Source organism: Lampetra fluviatilis, chromosome 43, assembly GCF_964198595.1.
Source record: "Lampetra fluviatilis chromosome 43, kcLamFluv1.1, whole genome shotgun sequence".
NCBI classification, from domain to species: Eukaryota; Metazoa; Chordata; class Hyperoartia; order Petromyzontiformes; family Petromyzontidae; genus Lampetra; species Lampetra fluviatilis.
This window is the reverse complement of record NC_136317.1, coordinates 7,253,965-7,271,764: the sequence shown is the minus strand read 5'-3', so window position 1 is coordinate 7,271,764 and position 17,800 is coordinate 7,253,965. Positions and strand designations below refer to the sequence as shown.

The 17,800-nt window shown below is 48.8% G+C and overlaps 1 protein-coding gene across 1 annotated transcript in view; it reads right to left on the bottom strand.

Annotated features, from left to right (window-relative positions):
* ACOT9 (acyl-CoA thioesterase 9) overlaps nucleotides 1-17,800 on the bottom strand; it is a 36,052-nt gene that overhangs the window by 11,782 nt on the left and 6,470 nt on the right. The window contains exons 2-8 of the mRNA XM_078876226.1: nucleotides 11,131-11,201; nucleotides 7,663-7,686; nucleotides 6,434-6,479; nucleotides 3,960-4,130; nucleotides 2,904-2,941; nucleotides 1,728-1,817; nucleotides 599-702 (exon numbers count right to left, since the gene is read on the bottom strand). Of these exons, the coding sequence (XP_078732352.1) occupies nucleotides 599-702; nucleotides 1,728-1,817; nucleotides 2,904-2,941; nucleotides 3,960-4,130; nucleotides 6,434-6,479; nucleotides 7,663-7,686; nucleotides 11,131-11,201 (544 nt within the window). The remainder of the gene's footprint in view (nucleotides 1-598; nucleotides 703-1,727; nucleotides 1,818-2,903; nucleotides 2,942-3,959; nucleotides 4,131-6,433; nucleotides 6,480-7,662; nucleotides 7,687-11,130; nucleotides 11,202-17,800) is intronic.

Sequence of the window (17,800 nt, the reverse complement as noted above, 5' to 3'; positions counted from 1 at the left end):
TCCGCTCACGCACACACCCGCTTATATCCCTCTGCTAATTATCCAAGACCTCTCGTGCGTCTCTTTAAGCTCTCGCCAGGCCGGCGCCTGTTGGCCCATCAATCAACCCTCATCTCCCGTCTCCCTGGCAACACCTCTGGTCTCAACGTGCACAACCTGTCGACCCCGTTTGCACCTGCTTCGCCCCTTAACAACTGGCGGTTTGTCCGTGCAAACCTCACGTTGCACACGCGCACCTGTTTTCCCTCAGTTGCCCTCGGTTAACTGTGCACACCGCGTATTTCACTCCTCTACACACGTATACACAGAATGTGCGCTCGCACACTGGCGAGTCCATGGCTCAACCCTGTGAATAATGCAAACTCTGCCTTCATGCCTGACTCACGATGAGCTCTCATGGAGAATGCAGTGTATTCAATCCACCGGGTTGAATATGCAGCGAATCGCAATTGTGTATATGCAGAGTGCACATCGTAGCACAACTGGTAAGGGTTTTATTTTACTATGCAATCTATTGCAGTGTACATCAAATGAGATGTCATTGAATCATTGCTGATGCTATTGTGGGCATCCGACCCCGGCTTGTTACGAAGATTACCTGCATCATCTGCATCTTGACCTCCATGGAAGACGCGCCAGCCCAGGACACGTGGCCACAGAACTTGATGTCGCTGTCCGGTCGGATCACTCGAGTCATCGGGTCTGTCCCACGAGACGGACGCAACGCCACGTCAACCCCAAATCAATCGACACACGCACAGAACGGCACGGCGACAGGCACAACGCCCAGAGACATCGACGCAGAGCCCTGGCGCCTGCCTGCAGCCAACGAACACCTTGACTGCAGCACGCTGTACGTGTCGTACAGTAATCCCCACACTCGTGTCTGTGTATGAAAAAATAAGAATAGGCTTTACCCCTTCTGGCAATAAAACAGGAGGTGTGAAGGTTTTCAAACACCAAATAGATACATATTGCAAGGTATCAAAAGTCTACATTAATGAAGAGGGAGAGAGACTGAAAGGGAGAGAGACTGAGAGGGAGACTGAGCAGGGGAGAGACTGAGAGAGATAGAATGAGAGAGATGACAATACAGGACCTGGGTTCATGAACCTGCCCGAGTGGCACTTCTGAGTAAGGCCGTAGCCATGGAGTCAACATTGGGGGGGACCAAATCTTCCAGGGGGTCTGGGGGTCCCCCCCCCCCAGAAAAAATATAAATTTGAAAACGAATTTCCTGCCTAAAATATAAAAAAATTCACTAACACATAGGATTGACTTGTATTGATTTTTTTACAATAATGTCTAATAGTGTATTGTATTACATTGCTGTTTTTTCTTTTTTACATTTTCTTGTTTGAGATTAGGGATTTATAAAGTACAACCATAACCACAATCATATGAACAGAAATGTATTTTAAAGTAATATATTGCGGGGGGGGGGCATTTTGAGCATATTTGAATATTGGGGGGGGGGTGTCCCCCCCCCAATAAATATGATAATTACAGCCTTGCTTCTGAGTGTTGTACTACATCATGACTGGGTTTTCTCTGGGTACTCGGTGTTCTCCTCCCACATTCAAAACCACCGACTGAAAAGGACAAATCTACACGCCAATGCAGAACCCTCCCCGTAAATCATCCCGAAGCTGTACGGCCTAGAGACAATAAAATTCACTGTCGTTATGACTTTCTTTTATATTTTGAATATCACGTTCGCAACGTACTCAGGTGTATCTTGTCCACCATGGCAGTGACGATGGAGAGAGGCGACGTAATGGACTTGGGGTTCTTGTTGTGCGTGTAGCTGATGAGCACTGCAACAGAGGTCACGACGGCCGTTACAGCACCCGGAGTAACCACATCGAACGTCACCTGCTGGACATCACCGAATGGACGTAACCCAGCAAACGACCCAAAAACGTTACGTGACGTTCAATGGGTTAGGAAACATTAAAGGGGTCAAACCCATAAACCTTAGACCAGTTTTATACCCCTGAACTCAGAACGGCAATAACCAATAACCTCCCCCATCCCCCCTCCCCCCTCAACGCTGCTATGAGGAGCCCGGAGTGGGGGACCGCGGCTTGAAACCGCCGATGTCCCTGGAACTACTGCCCGGAACGGCAGAATGTTCCCCTGTACCCGTCTAGATTGAAAACTAATTTATTTAGAACTCCGTGGTTAGCAACGTACGCTGCGAAATAAGATCAACATACAGACATACAGACAGACATCAATGTATGATGTGAGGATGTCGAATACATTTTGTAAAATATATATATATATACAAAAAAAAGTGGCAAACCCATCCAACATCAGCCCGAGGAACACAGCTGAGAGCATCGCTACGTGGAGACGCTGAGTAGACCGCACGCGCGCACACACACACACATAAGCAGGATAAGCCCATAACATGAACAAGACAGAAGACAAGAAAGAAGACATATGGATGTGAACCATCTGCTTATTTACTGTTATTTATATTCTCTACAATGACCCTGATTATCGCGACGTGTTGTGTATTATATGGTTTTGTGTCGAACTAAGATCCATGTCTATGAGCGAATACTATGATCCAATAGACAGTATTATGATCGAATGGCCAAGAATATGATCTATTAGCTAGTATCACGATCCAATAGCCAACACTCAAGGTGCTTAACATAGTTTAAAAAACAGTGACAGAATAGAATGTTTTACATGGCAGGGGCGTGCAAGGGTTGAGAAATGAATAACAGCGATAGAAGGGTACTTAGGGATCACGCAAGGGTAGGGCAGGGATGTGACGCAGTGGAGGGGGGCGAGGGGAGGGAATCTGGCAGCAGGAGGGAAGCTGTGGGTACGGCGTGGTGGCACCAACGGCGTTGGGCACTACATGTTTATAACTAAATTGTCATTACCTGAAAATGTGTCCAAATCTTCAAGAATCCTTCCAAACCTGTATTGCAGTAGAATAACAAAAAAAAACAACGTTGGTTACATTAATGTTCACCAAATATTTGAAGTCAGAGAATTCAGCTGCGGTGGCGAGATGTTAACTCGCCCGCCTGGTTTGCAGGAGGTTGTGAGTTCCATCCCGACCCTGATACCTGTATATATGGAGTTTGCGTGTTCTCCCTGTCCTATCGTGGATTTGTATCTCCGGTTCTTCCGGTTTTTCCCTCCACATTCAGAAACATGCATCTAGAGTGTTTGGCTGCAAATAAATGTCCACATAAGCCAATTCGTGTAGCTAGGTCGCTTCTGAAAAAGATATTTTCTAGCTCAGTGGCCTTACCTGGTAAAATAAAAAGAGTTAAGAAAAAGTTTATAGTTTCCCAGGTGAAGCCAACAGAGCTATAAGCTCTTTTTCAGAGGCGACCTGGCCATACGTAATAGTTCGTCGCAGTGGCTGATATCATTACGTGGGAATTTACAGCAGTAGCCAAATAATATAAACGAGTGTCGATTATAGGCAAACTCGGAGGACCTGGAGAACAATCCACGCAACCACCATGATGGAGAGAGAACACACAGCCTCCAAATATACAACAGGCATCGTCAGGGTCCAAAATCGAACCTGCGACCTGCCGTGTACCAGGCGAGGTAGTTAACATCTTGCCATCATGGCATCACATCTTCCCTGTGGTATGGGGCTCCGTGCCACGGAGAAGGACCATTGCCCGTAACGTCACCTGTTATAGGTTTAATATTTTTAGGCCACAGTGTTATTGACGAATGTGTCAACACTTTCGTGAATCGCGGTGTAGGAGAGCCTATCTCACTGCCAGCCCTCAGATTGCGGAGGGACAGAAACTGGAATGAACCTCACCGACCTGCGCTGACCGGCGTGGTGAAGTAGGTCAAAAAAAATTACCCGCCCCCACCCCCCCGGGGACCCACACCACGGCGTGGGGAAGAGCCCTGGCCCAGCAGCTGATCGGCAAGGGGAGGCCTCGTAGATGCACCGTGCGTACCGGACTCCCTTGTGGAAGTTGAGGTACTTCTCGCGGAGGCGCATCTCGCTGCCCAGGGGCAGCAGCACCTCCTGGTAGCTATCCTTCATGCTGCGGGGCTCCAGCTCGTCCTGGCTGGCGGGCAGCAGCTCGCTCTGGGCCTTGCGCTCCATCGCCGCCTTGCCGTGGTCACTGCAAGTCACCCGCACAGCCCAGCAGGAGCGGTTCATTTTATATGTTTAACGAATGCTTTAACGCGTGACTGTCGCACGGTTAGAGCACCAGATACACAAGAAAAGAAATAGTATGTTTGTCGATGTTACATTGTAAGTGGACGTCAGCCCACGTAGCCACAGAGCTACATTACAGCCTCCTCCAGCACGTGTAGGGCAACAACCAGCCCGCCCAGCACGCCCCGATGGACTTCACCGCCAGAAACAATGTGGACTAGGGTCTCCTGCTCCCCGCATTCACACAGTGGGCTGTCACATCGTAGTAGGATGCCCCATCGATATTTGGAAGCAGCATACACCCTGCCCTGGAAACACCGGATGCGATGCAACTGAACCTCCCCCCCCTCCCTATTCCAGTGGCCTGTAGTGCCACTGGAATTAATACAAAGCACCTGGGCAAAATGTTCAGCTAGGGCCATACACGGTCATGTCCGAGAGTCTCGCCAATCTGATCCTGACTGTGCGAGTCTCTGGGTCTATGCGCGAGTGTCTGGTGGTGCTCCCCTGTAATCCAGCACTGTGCCGGTCCTCTATATACAGTAAAACCTTGGATTGCGAGTAACTTGGTCTGCGAGTGTTTTGCAAGACAAGCAAATTTTTAAAATAAATATTAATTTGATAAACGAGCGAGGTCTTGCAGTACGAGTAGTACGTATATACGCTTTGTCTACCGAGCGTCACGTGATCACAACTGATATACGAGTGCTTTGATCTACGAGTGCTTTGGATTACAAACACGTTTCCGGAATGAATTATGCTCACCATCCAAGGTTTTACTGTATAAAGTAGTTTTTGGCCAATTTGGTAATGGCTCTGAGTTGTCCTCTCTCTGTGACCCAGGGCGAGCGAATGCGGTGCGGCGGCGAGGGGGGGCGGCGCACGGTTACAAGGGTTTGGTGGATCGTGGTAAAAACGACGTGAAAATCCTTTCCTGTGGGCGTCGAGAAGGAGCCATTTCCTGCCTCGTCAGGCAAAGGTGGGTAGAGCAACGTGCCCAATAATATGATCCGTCCCTTCTGTAGGGGATACAGTATTGCCCACTCTTGAAGTGGCCCAGTTTCTTCTCACATGTATAAACTCATCTGTTGGCTCGAAACATCGTAATGCAGAGAGGACCGCAGAGATTAGGCAATTGCTGGTAGTGTCGGCTCATCGCCTGGCTGCTGCCTTGCAGCTGTGGTTCCTCAGCGATTGTGAGATTTTCAATTTGCACGGGCCACAACGCTGTATATAAAACAAAATATTATTATTTCTTTATATTTGTGGAGAGAGGAATGAAATAACAAGAAGAGATGTCACAACGCCGCAGTACCACGAAGCGTATCCGTCTGGCAAGGAATTACTCTTTGGTTCTTTCGGTAAAGTCACGTAGAAAGAGAAAATAATAAATTAAATAATAGCATACGACGTTTCGATTGCAACACAAGCAATCATCATCAGGTACAAATGAAAGAGAAAGCAAAACCTAGTAAACTTAGAAATATAATGCAATACAACACACCCTACCTGGTTGATTATGTTCTTCCAAAGATTGCTAAATTTAAGAGAGAGATTAAACACAGAACAGGAGGCACATAGACAGACACGTAATCAAATGTATGGAATGAAAAAAAGTAATGTAGTGTACAATACTATACACGTATCCTCGAAGAAGTAGTGTATACTACAGGAAGAAAAATTGTGCGACTGAACCTTGCTGGCTATTCAGTGTAGGCTGGAAATGGCGTGTGCCCTAGCACCTGCGATGGGCCGCTTGCGAGACAAGATGGCGCGTGGAGACAAGATGGCACGTGCGTTCATACACAGCAGCATCGTCATGAGCAGTACAGTTACAATGTGTGCAGAAATCTCACAGGCAACCGCGAATGGTCGAGCCACTGGGGTGCGATCGTTGAACTGTACCTCGATAAATTAGGCGCGAGAGCTAAACCCGTGAGAGGGAAGGGTTTGCTGTATTACAATGATGATTATTACTCCTGCGGTAATAATCAGGGTGGCCGTTGGATTGTAACCGTGACCGTCCGCTACAAGCAGCTAACGGCCGGGCCACATAGTCATGCTGAAACTACGAAGTGGCAGCCAAAGAGCGGAACGCGCACGAGAGAACGTCCAATGCAGAGATGGGGCAATGAGATTAGCGGGTGTCCAGAAGCCACGTGGACTGTTGGCAGGTGAGTCTGTGAGGGATGACGAAGGCTTGGGGCGGCCTTCATCCAGCAGTGGATAGATCATAGCTGCTGAGGATGACGATGATGATCTTACCTCCACAAGTCGGACACACCGATGATTTCTTGCAGCTTTTTCCGTACTGTGAAAAAAATTTGGCAAACACTTATCAAACTATCGCAAACGATACATTCTTAAAATAATCTAAAATGATGATATTGTTAATTTTGCCACTTCGTTTTTACGACTGTAAACGGACAGTAATGTCAACTTGTAACAGTGCGCCGCCACCGCCGCTGCATTCGCTCCTGGGTCACAGAGAGAGGACAAAGAACCACAAGCAAGCTGCCATGCGGCGAGCCATTACCAAATTGGCCAAAAACTACTTCATATATAGAGGACCGGCAAAGCTTGGGCAATAGTTTTTTAGCGCCAGCTCATCGCGTGGCTGCTGCTGGTGCTGCCTTGCCGCTCGTCTGTGGTTTGTCATCTTCTCTCCACGCAAGCGAGGAGTGAACACTGTGGGGTAGTGGAGCGGCGTTACAAGTCGGCGTTGTTATTATTGTTGTTGTTACAAGTTGACATTATTATTATAATCGCTGCCTGAAGAGTGTGACTGGTCGTGTAATGGACACGCGGCAACGGCTTCTATCTGCCAGTGGAGGCACGCGTTACGCTCACCACAATTGGGGTTATTTCCAAACACCGCCTCGAATGGTTCCACTTACTAATTTTCTCTGCCACGCTGATCAAATTTGTACGTGATGAACCACACGTTGGCAATCGTACACACTCTCTTACGATTGGGAAGCCAATGCCATTTGAACGAGGGCCATTTAAGGCAACTTGTAAGTGATCAGGACAAATCCGAAGATTGACCATGGACTCTATGTGCTAAGAGCGCCGTGGGCAGCAAAGCCGGAGCGTTAGTTGGAACACACATAACTTTAATTAGCAGCCCGACGGCTGAGAAAAACAGTGACTGTGTTCCCATGGGTCACCATATTTTTAGAAGTTTAAAACAACACGTGACATTGTGTATGGGGCATCCCACCATCCTAGCTGGTAGCTAAAATATCACACGTGGCTCTGATACGACCTTTGTCAGCAAGCCTTCATCACACAGTTCACCGCACGTAGTCCAGTTGAACTCCACGACACTTCATGATGAAAGTTGGCTTTGTTAGGGGATAAATAAACGTATTGGCGGTACACCGGTACGCGGCTCGGATGACATACAATCTTTACTTCTGTCCCTCAGGGACTGTACGTTTAAACAAACTGGAACACAGCAGGTCAAGATTACAAACAGACATATTACATACCTTCAGTCATTAGCATGCCAGTACCTGCACAAACGGGGTGAGGAGAGAATGAGTATTTCAATGCAATGTCAGCACAGAGGTAAACGTTTCATTTATCTTACTTCCCCAACGTGGACACTAAAAACCTAAACGGTGAATGTTTAAATGGTCGCGTATTATGCTTTATATTCTACTAGCTTTACTATCCGGCTTTGCCTGGGACTTGGATTTTTGTCTCTGAATAATACACGGCCTACGCGAAGGGTGGGGGGGGGATGCGTGACGTCAGCAGGCACACTGCGTGACGCTGCCGCATGCGGGTGACATCACAGATGTGACGTCACCGCTCACTTGCCATGCAAAATATATCCATTATTGCGCCCCCCCAAAATACAAAAGTCTATTTTTATACTTTTTGCATTGTGTGCAGTCTGAAACCTACCCACATGCCAAATTTCAAGTTTGTTGCATATCGGGAAGTATGCTAAACATTTTGAACAGACACTCATTCACAAATTTCCCTTATATATAGATGACAATCAAGTGTATTTCATCTGTATGGAGTGACTGAAGCACACCTTTGGCAGCCATGCTATTAATGTAATAAATGTATTAATAATGTTGTATATCAACAACATAATGCTAATATCCACACTTCCAATCAGCACGGTTGGCTACGTACGGAGCAAAGAAAGTTCAACATACATACAACTTGTTAATGTGCCACACTCGCGTGCCATTGAAAACGTGAAGGTGTTAGTTTAAAAGTCACGCCCCCTGGTTGTATTCATTTGCCTGTTAAACCAAAGTCACTGAGCTGAGAGAGAATCCCTCCATCCTTGACTCCACTCCCCTACCCGTGGTGTGTGCCACGGGTGCAACGTTGCTCACTCTTTCCAATATTCTTCAGCGCTATGCTCTCTTGATGGACATCCAAAACGTGCAGAGCAGAGGTCGCAAACGGGTTTTGATTCCTTACCCGTACCCGGACGCACCAGGGTCGCAAACGGGTACCCGTACCCGTACCCTACCCGATACCCGGCTACCCGTACCCGGCCGGGTATCGGGTAGGGTACAAGTACCCAATTGCGACCTCTGGGATGAAGCCATGTTGCAGGCGCAGGTGGGTTGATTCTAGGAACTTGAATTGTGAGAAGAGACAAGACGTTGGGAAATGAGTGACAAACGGTTACTCACCAGTGACTCACGGCCTACCAATACCCGTACCCGGCCGCACCAGGGTCGCAAACGGGTACCCGTACCCGGCCGGGTACAGGTAGCCGGGTATCGGGTAGGGTACGGGTATCGGGTACCCGGTTGCGACCTCTGGTGCAGAGTGCCTCTCAATTCCGTGGTCTGTGCAAGACGCATAAAACTGTCTCTTTACTTGTAATTTGATCTATTTGTATTTACTACTTACTTACCCTCGTGAAATGCGTTGCGCACGGTTGCACATTATTTTGCGCGTGGTTGCAGTCGGTGTTAGCCGCTGAGGTCATGACAGGTTTCCTCTCTCGTTGCTGTTGCTGCATGCCCCCTGTACCGTTCCCGATCTGCAGTAATGTGCACTGATGCCGACTTTATTGAGGGCGATATTGGCACGTAAAATCAAGATTGAATGAATGATGGACTTGTTTGCCAGATTGCATGCTCTCGGGTTGTACGTGTGGCTTTTACCTGCCACTTCAGCTGTCTCAGAGGCAGACAAGTTTAATTGGACAAGGACGTCAACGGAGATTTCCTTGCTCAGGGTTTGGTGAATCCTTCAGTTTATTTTTATCACCGAGTGAATACAAAAAATATTTGTTGCTAAAAACTATTTTTTATTTTACCAGATAAGGGCCTACTGAGCTATTCAGCTATTTTTCACAAGCGTCCTTGGGCTATCACAAATCATAGCCCAAGGAAGTGGCTTATCACTTGGACATTTATAGCAGCCAAATACTCTTAAAGCATGTCGATTCTAAATATGGAAGAGAACAACCAGAGGAACCTGGAGAAAAATCCACGTGACAACAGGGAAAACATTCAAACTCCGAATGCAGAGGCGTCAGGGCCGGGATCGAACCCATGACCTCCTGTATATTAGGCGAGGTAGTTAACATCTCCTAGCCACCGTGGTGAGATGTTTATGATTTCTTTGGTTAAAAAGCAACACATCAAAGACGTGGAAAATTACTAAATGTCTTCATCTCTCTGTAAGAGAACACGATGTCAATTTAAAAAACATAAATTCTATCATTTGCAAATCAATTACTTAAACCAACCTATAATTATGTTGATCATGCTGTTAATGAATTGGAATCCCACGTGATCAATTTCTCAACGGGTTATTTTGATTATTTTCTAAGTCCCCCCGTAGAGGGACTCTATCATTCCAACTTGTAGCGCTGCGGCGGTGCCGCACGGCGCTTGCTCTGGGAGAGAGAACGAGTGAGAGGCTTCAACCAGGAGCCAGAGACAAGCAGGGGCAGGCAGTGGCCACGTGCTAAACCGGCACTACCAACAATTGGCCAAGCTCTGCGATCCTCTATACATATTAACCCTTTGCCATTCCAATAACATATGTGTATGTCGTAAGTTTATTTTCCGATTCTGTTCTGATGATATACACGCCATTGGAAACTGGAAGAAACACTAGAATAAAATAACTTTATCGGTACCGAGGCTCCCACAAGGCCATGCAGGGGGGCGTGTGGCACAGTTTGTCGCCGGCTATTGTAGAGTGAGGTCGTGTCGCTATCGGTTCTCTGCGGTGAGTTATGTCTTTAATAACGGCGCTACGCCTCTAAATAAAATGAACGCTAAACTGCTTACGCGTTCAGAGATTCAGCGGTGAACTGGACACCCATCAAAACTCACGCTATCCCGTACAGATGGAACAGGTGGAATTCACATTTAGCCGCCCCGCCCTCTCCTGGCAAGCCAGAGTATGGATCCTCCTGGACGCCCTTGGGAGAGGAGTTTCACAAAGTTTGTGTGGAGCGATCCACCAACCCTCGCTGCCACCTCCACAGCACTGAATTACACCATGCCGACAACGGAAGCCATTCTGACAGCAGTGCTGTGAGCAAGAAATTGTGGGGCTGACCCTGTACCTCAAACCAACTTTTATGAAAGTCAAATGACCAGACCTTACAGTCCCATCACCATCGGGGTCATCACATCACTTAGCAAAACTCTCACAAGATTAGCAGGGTTGGCTACGCATGGTGTGAAAGAACCAAAATTAATACTACACTATATACTACTACACACTACACACACTATACACAACAATACACACTACACTACTTTCCACTAAATTGAAAACGAATTTCTTACGAACCACTTTTGTGTTTAGTTTGTTGCCCATCTCCCCCAGCACCTCTGATTAACACGGTTGGCTGCGTACGTTGTGAAAGAAGTTCAACGTTCATTCATACATCACTGGTTTATTTTAGGTTCGATCACCGTGCAAATAAATCGAATGCTTCCCCCCGTACTGACCTGCCGCCTGGCTGCTTGAACACTCCCTGCGGGCGGCCGCGGGGAGCTGCGTCTGCAGGTACCATCCCAGCCTGCAGGACGAGACACAAAGCCTCCATGTGGACACGCTCGCTTGTCAGGGAGCGCCCGCTAAGGTCAGCAGGGCACGCGAGCATGCGTGGTGCGTGCCAACGTCATCAATGACGCAGCACACACTACTCGGCTTCTCGCTTTCAGCTTGAATCCAGAATCAGAATCGTTATTTGGACTGGAGGAATCCGATGAGCTATAAAGCTCTTTACAAAAACACGATAGGAATACAATGTGTAGGAAAGGTAAACACATTACTTTTAAAATATACAAATACAACTAAACTACGTTTAATCTTACCAGGTAAAGGCCACTGAACTAATAATTTATTTTTCGCAGTATGAAGAATGGCCATTGCCCGAACCGTCGACTGCTTTATCCGTTTCCTTTTCAGGTGACGCACACGCAGCATTGTTGACGAACGTGCTGAGTTGTTGTTGTCTTCCTCGTAGCTTGTTTGCCCCGTTAACCTGAATGTGGCAGCGTATCCACCGCTGGGTGTATGTATGTTGAACTTTAAAAGCCTCTCCGAGCCGTCACATCCCCCGCGGTCCTGCGATGCAAGGTGATCCACCTTGGGGCCTGCACACAACCCGGTCTCATGGCTCCATCTCCGCGCTGAATGTGCTCTCGGATGCGTCCACCCCTTCGGCTGCCGCTCTGTCATTAGTCCCGACCACCGGCCATCGTCATACGGCCATCACCACGCTTCTGCGGCCGTCTGGAACGCTCTTCCCTCCAATATCAGGAAGCCACTGGAGCTTTTGAGGCCGTCTGGAATGCTCTTCCTTCGATATTAGGAAGCCACTGGAGCTGTGCATATGCGATTAGTACTACTTGTGAAATGCGTAGGAGGTTTGGCGAGGGGTTTAAAGTCATCATGCCCATGCATATCTGCATTTCCCATAAATATGCTAAATTCCTCTTGATATGCAAATTATTTTGTCAAGACGCTCTTCGCCCCTCCATCCCAGCATAAATAGTCGCTCCAAGCCTGGGGCGTGCCATTCAGACTCTGCCTTCTCGACAGACCTGTTCTCCACCTGAAGACGGCTGCTTGCGTTGTGGCCGAAACGTCGTGAGAATTATTTTATTATGTTTTATTTTTATTTTATTATTTTCCTTCTACGTGACTTTACCGAAAGAACCAAGAAGATGAATCCCTGCAGTCACGAAAGCTTTAAATCGACATTTAAGTAGAACGTGTTACTCTATGGTTCTTTCGGTAAAGTCACGTCTAAAGATAAAATAATAAATTAAATAATAACATACGACGTTTCGATTGCAACACAAGCAATCATCATCAGGTATAAATGAAATAGCAACAACAATTTTAACTAGAAAACTATAGACAGACATATAAGCAGACAGATATCACCAAGATACATAGAGAGAGAGTAACACAGGCACAGAGAGGGAGATTGTCTCTGTAGCGAGGCCTTAAATAGACAGAGGGGGCGGTGTCAGAAAGAGTTGGAGGGGTTAGAGAAAAAATGTACATGTCAATGAATACGAAGCACGCCTGGTAAAGTAAGCAAGCTTGAACATTCGGAGAGAGGGAGAAAAAACCACACTAAATTAAATAACCTAGCAAAATATCGAAATGTTATGTAATACAACACAGAGAGTCGGTCAACACACAATTAACGCATAGCCTGGTCGATTACGTATTTCAAAGATTGCTAAGTTAGAATTTAAGTGTGAAAATTCCAAAGAAAGACAAAACATAAAACAAGAGGAACGGAGACACACAGCCAGAGCAGAACATAAGAACGACAAAAAACGAGTGGAGACAGAAAAACACTAAATACACAGGCAGAGAGAGAAAACAAAAAATCCAGAGAGAGAGAGAGAAAAAGATAAACTTGGAACTTCCCCGTAGAAGTGGTTCAATCTTGAATTTGGAGCTTTCGTGACTGCAGGAATTACTCTATGGTTCTTTCGGTAAAGTCACGTCTAAAGATAAAATAATAAATTAAATAATAACATACGACGTTTCGATTGCAACACAAGCAATCATCATCAGGTATAAATGAAATAGCAACACAAATTTTAACCAGAAAACTATAGACAGACATATAAGCAGACAGATATCACCAAGATACATAGAGAGAGTAACACAGACACAGAGAGGGAGATTGTCTCTGTAGCGAGGCCTTAAATAGAACGTGTTGTTTATATTGATTTAAAGTTGCGCATTTTGACGTGACGTCACATTTCTCAAACCCCCCCCCCCATCGTCACAAATATCTGACCCACCCCCCCAGGTGCGTGACGCCATTTATGGACGGCCCCTAAGGCCACCGCGTTGAGTTATCATTTGTGGTCAGGTCGATTATGAAAAAGAGTTCGAGAGCTCAGTGGGCCTTACCGGGTAAAATACAAAAAACATGTTTAGTTTCTAAAATAAAAATAATTGAGTTGAGTTTAGCTCCAAAAAAAAGGGGATGCACAAAACGAAACGGCACGAGTAGCGCGTTAAATACACGCAGTACAAACGAAGTACACACACAGTACACACACACAGTACATGTGTAATAAACGACTGGACCACGATGTCTGGCTCAGTGTCCGTTATTCGGTTCGTGCTGTACACCCACACGGCTGTCTTTACTCTGTAGCTTCTCCACGGTGCTGACTCCAATGTCGGCCCGATCCACAACAGCAGCTCCGCTGCTGTTTCTCTCACAGAGCCCCCCTTGGCTGTACTCGCTGCAACTCCTCTCCCTCCGCAGCTCTGACAGCCTCTTGCTGTCTCTCTCTCTCTCCGCAGCTCCTCCTGGCAGCCACACTGCTGCCTCTAACATGCAGCCCTCTCTCTCTCTCTCTCCGCAGCTCCTCCTGGCAGCCACACCGCTGCCTCTAACACGCAGCCCTTCTGGCTGTCTCCTCTGCAGCTGCACACCACTCCGCAGCTTCCTCTTATCTTCGGGGTTGGCTCCCGATGGCCGTCGGCGCCCCCCCCTCTCCACACTCGCCCGCGTGGCCTCACTCTTTTCCGCTCACACCCCGACTGCCTTCCCCTTCCGGTTTACCCGCTTAAGGACCCGAACCTTCCCCCCACGTCACATGACTCCACCCCCCGTGACGTCACATCCGGAAGGTCGCTTACGCCCGCATTACACCACCCTCCCCCGTAGAAAAATCCCAGCCGACCTCGGCTGACCAATAGCAAATCGTAATGCGGCGAACCGAGCTTCCCCCCCTAAAGGACACTAAGCATACAATGTAACAGCAAGAACAACAACAACAACGCAATTAACATCAACGAACGTACAAAAAGCATGCAATAAATACAACTGTAAGAAAAAAATAACAAGACAACAACAATCAACGAAACGTAAGCGATTTGGAACGTGTGCGGGTCGCCGGCCCGTCCCGGACGGTCGGCGGCCCACTCGCAGAACGGGAACGCGATGAAAGTCGAGGAACGACAGGGGGTAATCCCCCTGTCGCAGCTGGAAGTCCACCGCCGTCCCGTGTCTCTAAAGAGTTAGTCTTGGGCTTGTCCTGTGACCGTGCCCGCAGCTGGGTCGGAAGGGCTGCAGGGCTCGAAGGTCCCGCAGACCTGGCAGGCGTCCTCCGAGCAGGGCCCCTCGTCCCCCGCAATGTCACGGCCGGCCTGTCTGGAACAGGTACGACAGGCGCTCTAGCAAGATCAATGGACGCAGGCAGGGGAGAGTCAGCAGCAACAGACCCCGGCAAGGCAACATTGGGGGATGACGCATCATGTAAGGGAGCAACATATGGTTTCAAGCGCGACGTATGCACAACCCAGCGACGAGACCCAATCTGGACGCGTGCTGACTGTGGGTTGGGAACCGCAATGAGGCGTACGGGACCATGCCAGGGTTTGTGCAATTTCGGCGAGGTCCCCGGACGTACCTGTGGACAATGAAGCCAGGCTAGGTCCCCAACCTTCCAAGGGCACTCCCCCTCAGACCGTCGCGCATATCGCTCGTTCCGGGCCTGGGCTTTGGCCGTAGCCACGCGGGCATTCTCCCGCGCCTCCGTGACTCGGCGAACCGTGTCCTGAATGTATTCAGGAAGTGGTTTACGAGGTCCCTTCACCCCAGTTCCCAATTGCACATCCACCGGCGGCACGTTTTCCCGACCATACATAAGGTAAAACGGCGAATATCCTGTAGCCGCATGAGGCGTCATCCTGTACGCCGAAAGCACCCCGGGGATGTGCAGATCCCAATCTGATTGTTGTTCACTCACGGTATGGCAAAGCATGGCAGACAATGTCCTGTTCAGCCGTTCAACCATACCATCCGTCTGCGGATGGTATGGGGATGTCCGTACTTTCTTAGTCCCAAGGCCCGCGCACACTTCCGCCAATAATTTAGAAGAGAAATTCCTGCCCTGGTCCGTGAGGAGTCTCTCAGGCGCCCCCTTATCCATAATATACCCAAACAAAAAGGCGTCGGTAATGGCCGCGGCCGACTGATCGGGCAACGGCCAGGCCATCGGCCAACGGGAGAGGTACTCAACCCCTACCAGCAAATATTTATTACCCCTCGCCGATGGTGGAAAAGGTCCCAATATGTCCAGTGCCACCAATTCATTGACTCGAGACACCTGAATCGACTGGAGAGGCGGCACGTAAGGATGTTTCGGCGGCTTACGTTGTGCACACGCAGGGCACGCGCGCACGTGCCCTACGACATCTGTCGCCATGCCGTGCCAAAAATAATGACGTTGCAACGTCAACAAGGTCTTCTGCACCCCTAAATGTAAGAGAGTGTCACAATGGAGGGTTCTAATCAACTCGAATCGCAAGGACGTTGGTACCACCAGGCGCCAACGTTCCTGGAACCCCTCCCGCCACATAAGCAGACCATCTCGGAGAGCGGTTTGCGGCCCCACAGCCGTACTCGGATTCCCATTGTCCTTAGCAGACCGCTTCCGCAAGGACACCAATGACTCATCCATCATCTGTTCCCGGATCCAGACAGACCGCGGCAGATTCAAAACCCCGTCAGCCGGTCCCGGTTCCATCGGAGTGTCCGACTTCTCGACGGCCAACGTAAGCGGCTGAGGGGGGTTTGGAATCGGCGAACACCTATGCGTCCCCGACTCACATTTACAAGGGGCGCGCCGCGGTAATCTGGAAAGTGCGTCAGCGTTCGCATGGCGCACTCCCTTCCGATGTTGAATTTGGAAGGAAAATTCCTGTAGCGTGTCCAACCAACGTGCCAACTGTCCGGATGGCTGGTCAATTTTAAGGGCATATTGCAAGGCCGCATGATCCGTACGCACAATAAAAGAACGACCGTAGAGGTATGGTCGAAATTGCCGTAGGAAAAAAACAACCGCCAATAGTTCTCTGCGAGTGACACAGTAGCGGGTTTCCGCAGGAGACAAGACTCGGCTACCATACGCCACGACATGCTCTACACCCCCTTTAGACTGTGATAACACCGCCCCAATACCTGTGTCACTCGCGTCCGTATCAAGAATGAATGGGTGATCGAAATCGGGATAATCCAATGTTGGGGCCGTGGCCAATAGATCACGCAGACTCCGAAAGGCCGCCTCCTCCGGCTGTCCCCAAACAAACTTCCGTCCTTTACCCGTAAGGAGATGCAAAGGCCTCGCAATCGTCGCAAAACCCGGCACAAATCTTCGGTAATACGAGGCAAATCCCAAAAACCGCCGAACATCCCCCACGGTGGCCGGAGTCGGCCAATCCCGGACGCACGCCGTCTTTTCCGGATCCGTGGACACTCCCTCAGCGCTCACAATGTGCCCCAAATAGCGGACGGACCGTTGCAGTAGGTGACATTTCTTTGGTTTGAATTTCAATTTGGCAGAACGCATCCTCGTGAACACTGTCTCCAGCCGCGTCAAATGTTCATCGAATGTGCGGCTGAAGACAATGATATCGTCCAAATATATAAGACATGTCTCCCACTGCAACCCCGTCAAAACGAGCTCCATCAATCTTTGAAATGTAGCAGGGGCCGCATTCAATCCCATCGGGAGACAGTTGAATTGAAATAACCCCTGCGGCGTACGGAATGCGGTTTTCTCCCGTGAGGACTCGTCAAGGGGAAGCTGCCAAAATCCCGAAGAGAGGTCCAGTGTGGAAAAGAACTTAGCCCCCGACAATGCGTCGAGGGAGTCATCCATACGCGGCAGGGGGTACGCATCTGCCACCGATATCTTATTCAATTTGCGGAAATCAACACAAAATCGCAATTTGCCATCCTTCTTCTTAACCAAGACGACTGGAGCGCCCCATGGGCTGTTAGATGGCGATATAATGTCCGCAGCCAACATGTCTTCCACTGCCCCCCGTACGTGTTCTCGCTCCGCAGGACTCATCCGATGCGAATTTAATCGAATAGGGGCAGCATCGCCCGTCTCAATGTGATGGTAAAGCAACGAAGTGCGGCCCAAATCCAAATCATCGGAGCTGAACACATCGGAATATGTCAACAACAATTTACGCAGCTCACCACGTTGCTCCATGGACAGGGAAGAATTTTCGTCACATAAATGAGCAACCCAACGATCATCCGAACTCCTTGGCTCGGAAACCCCAGCAACAACTCCCCGGCTATGTGGACAATCATGGGTCGCAAACGCCGTA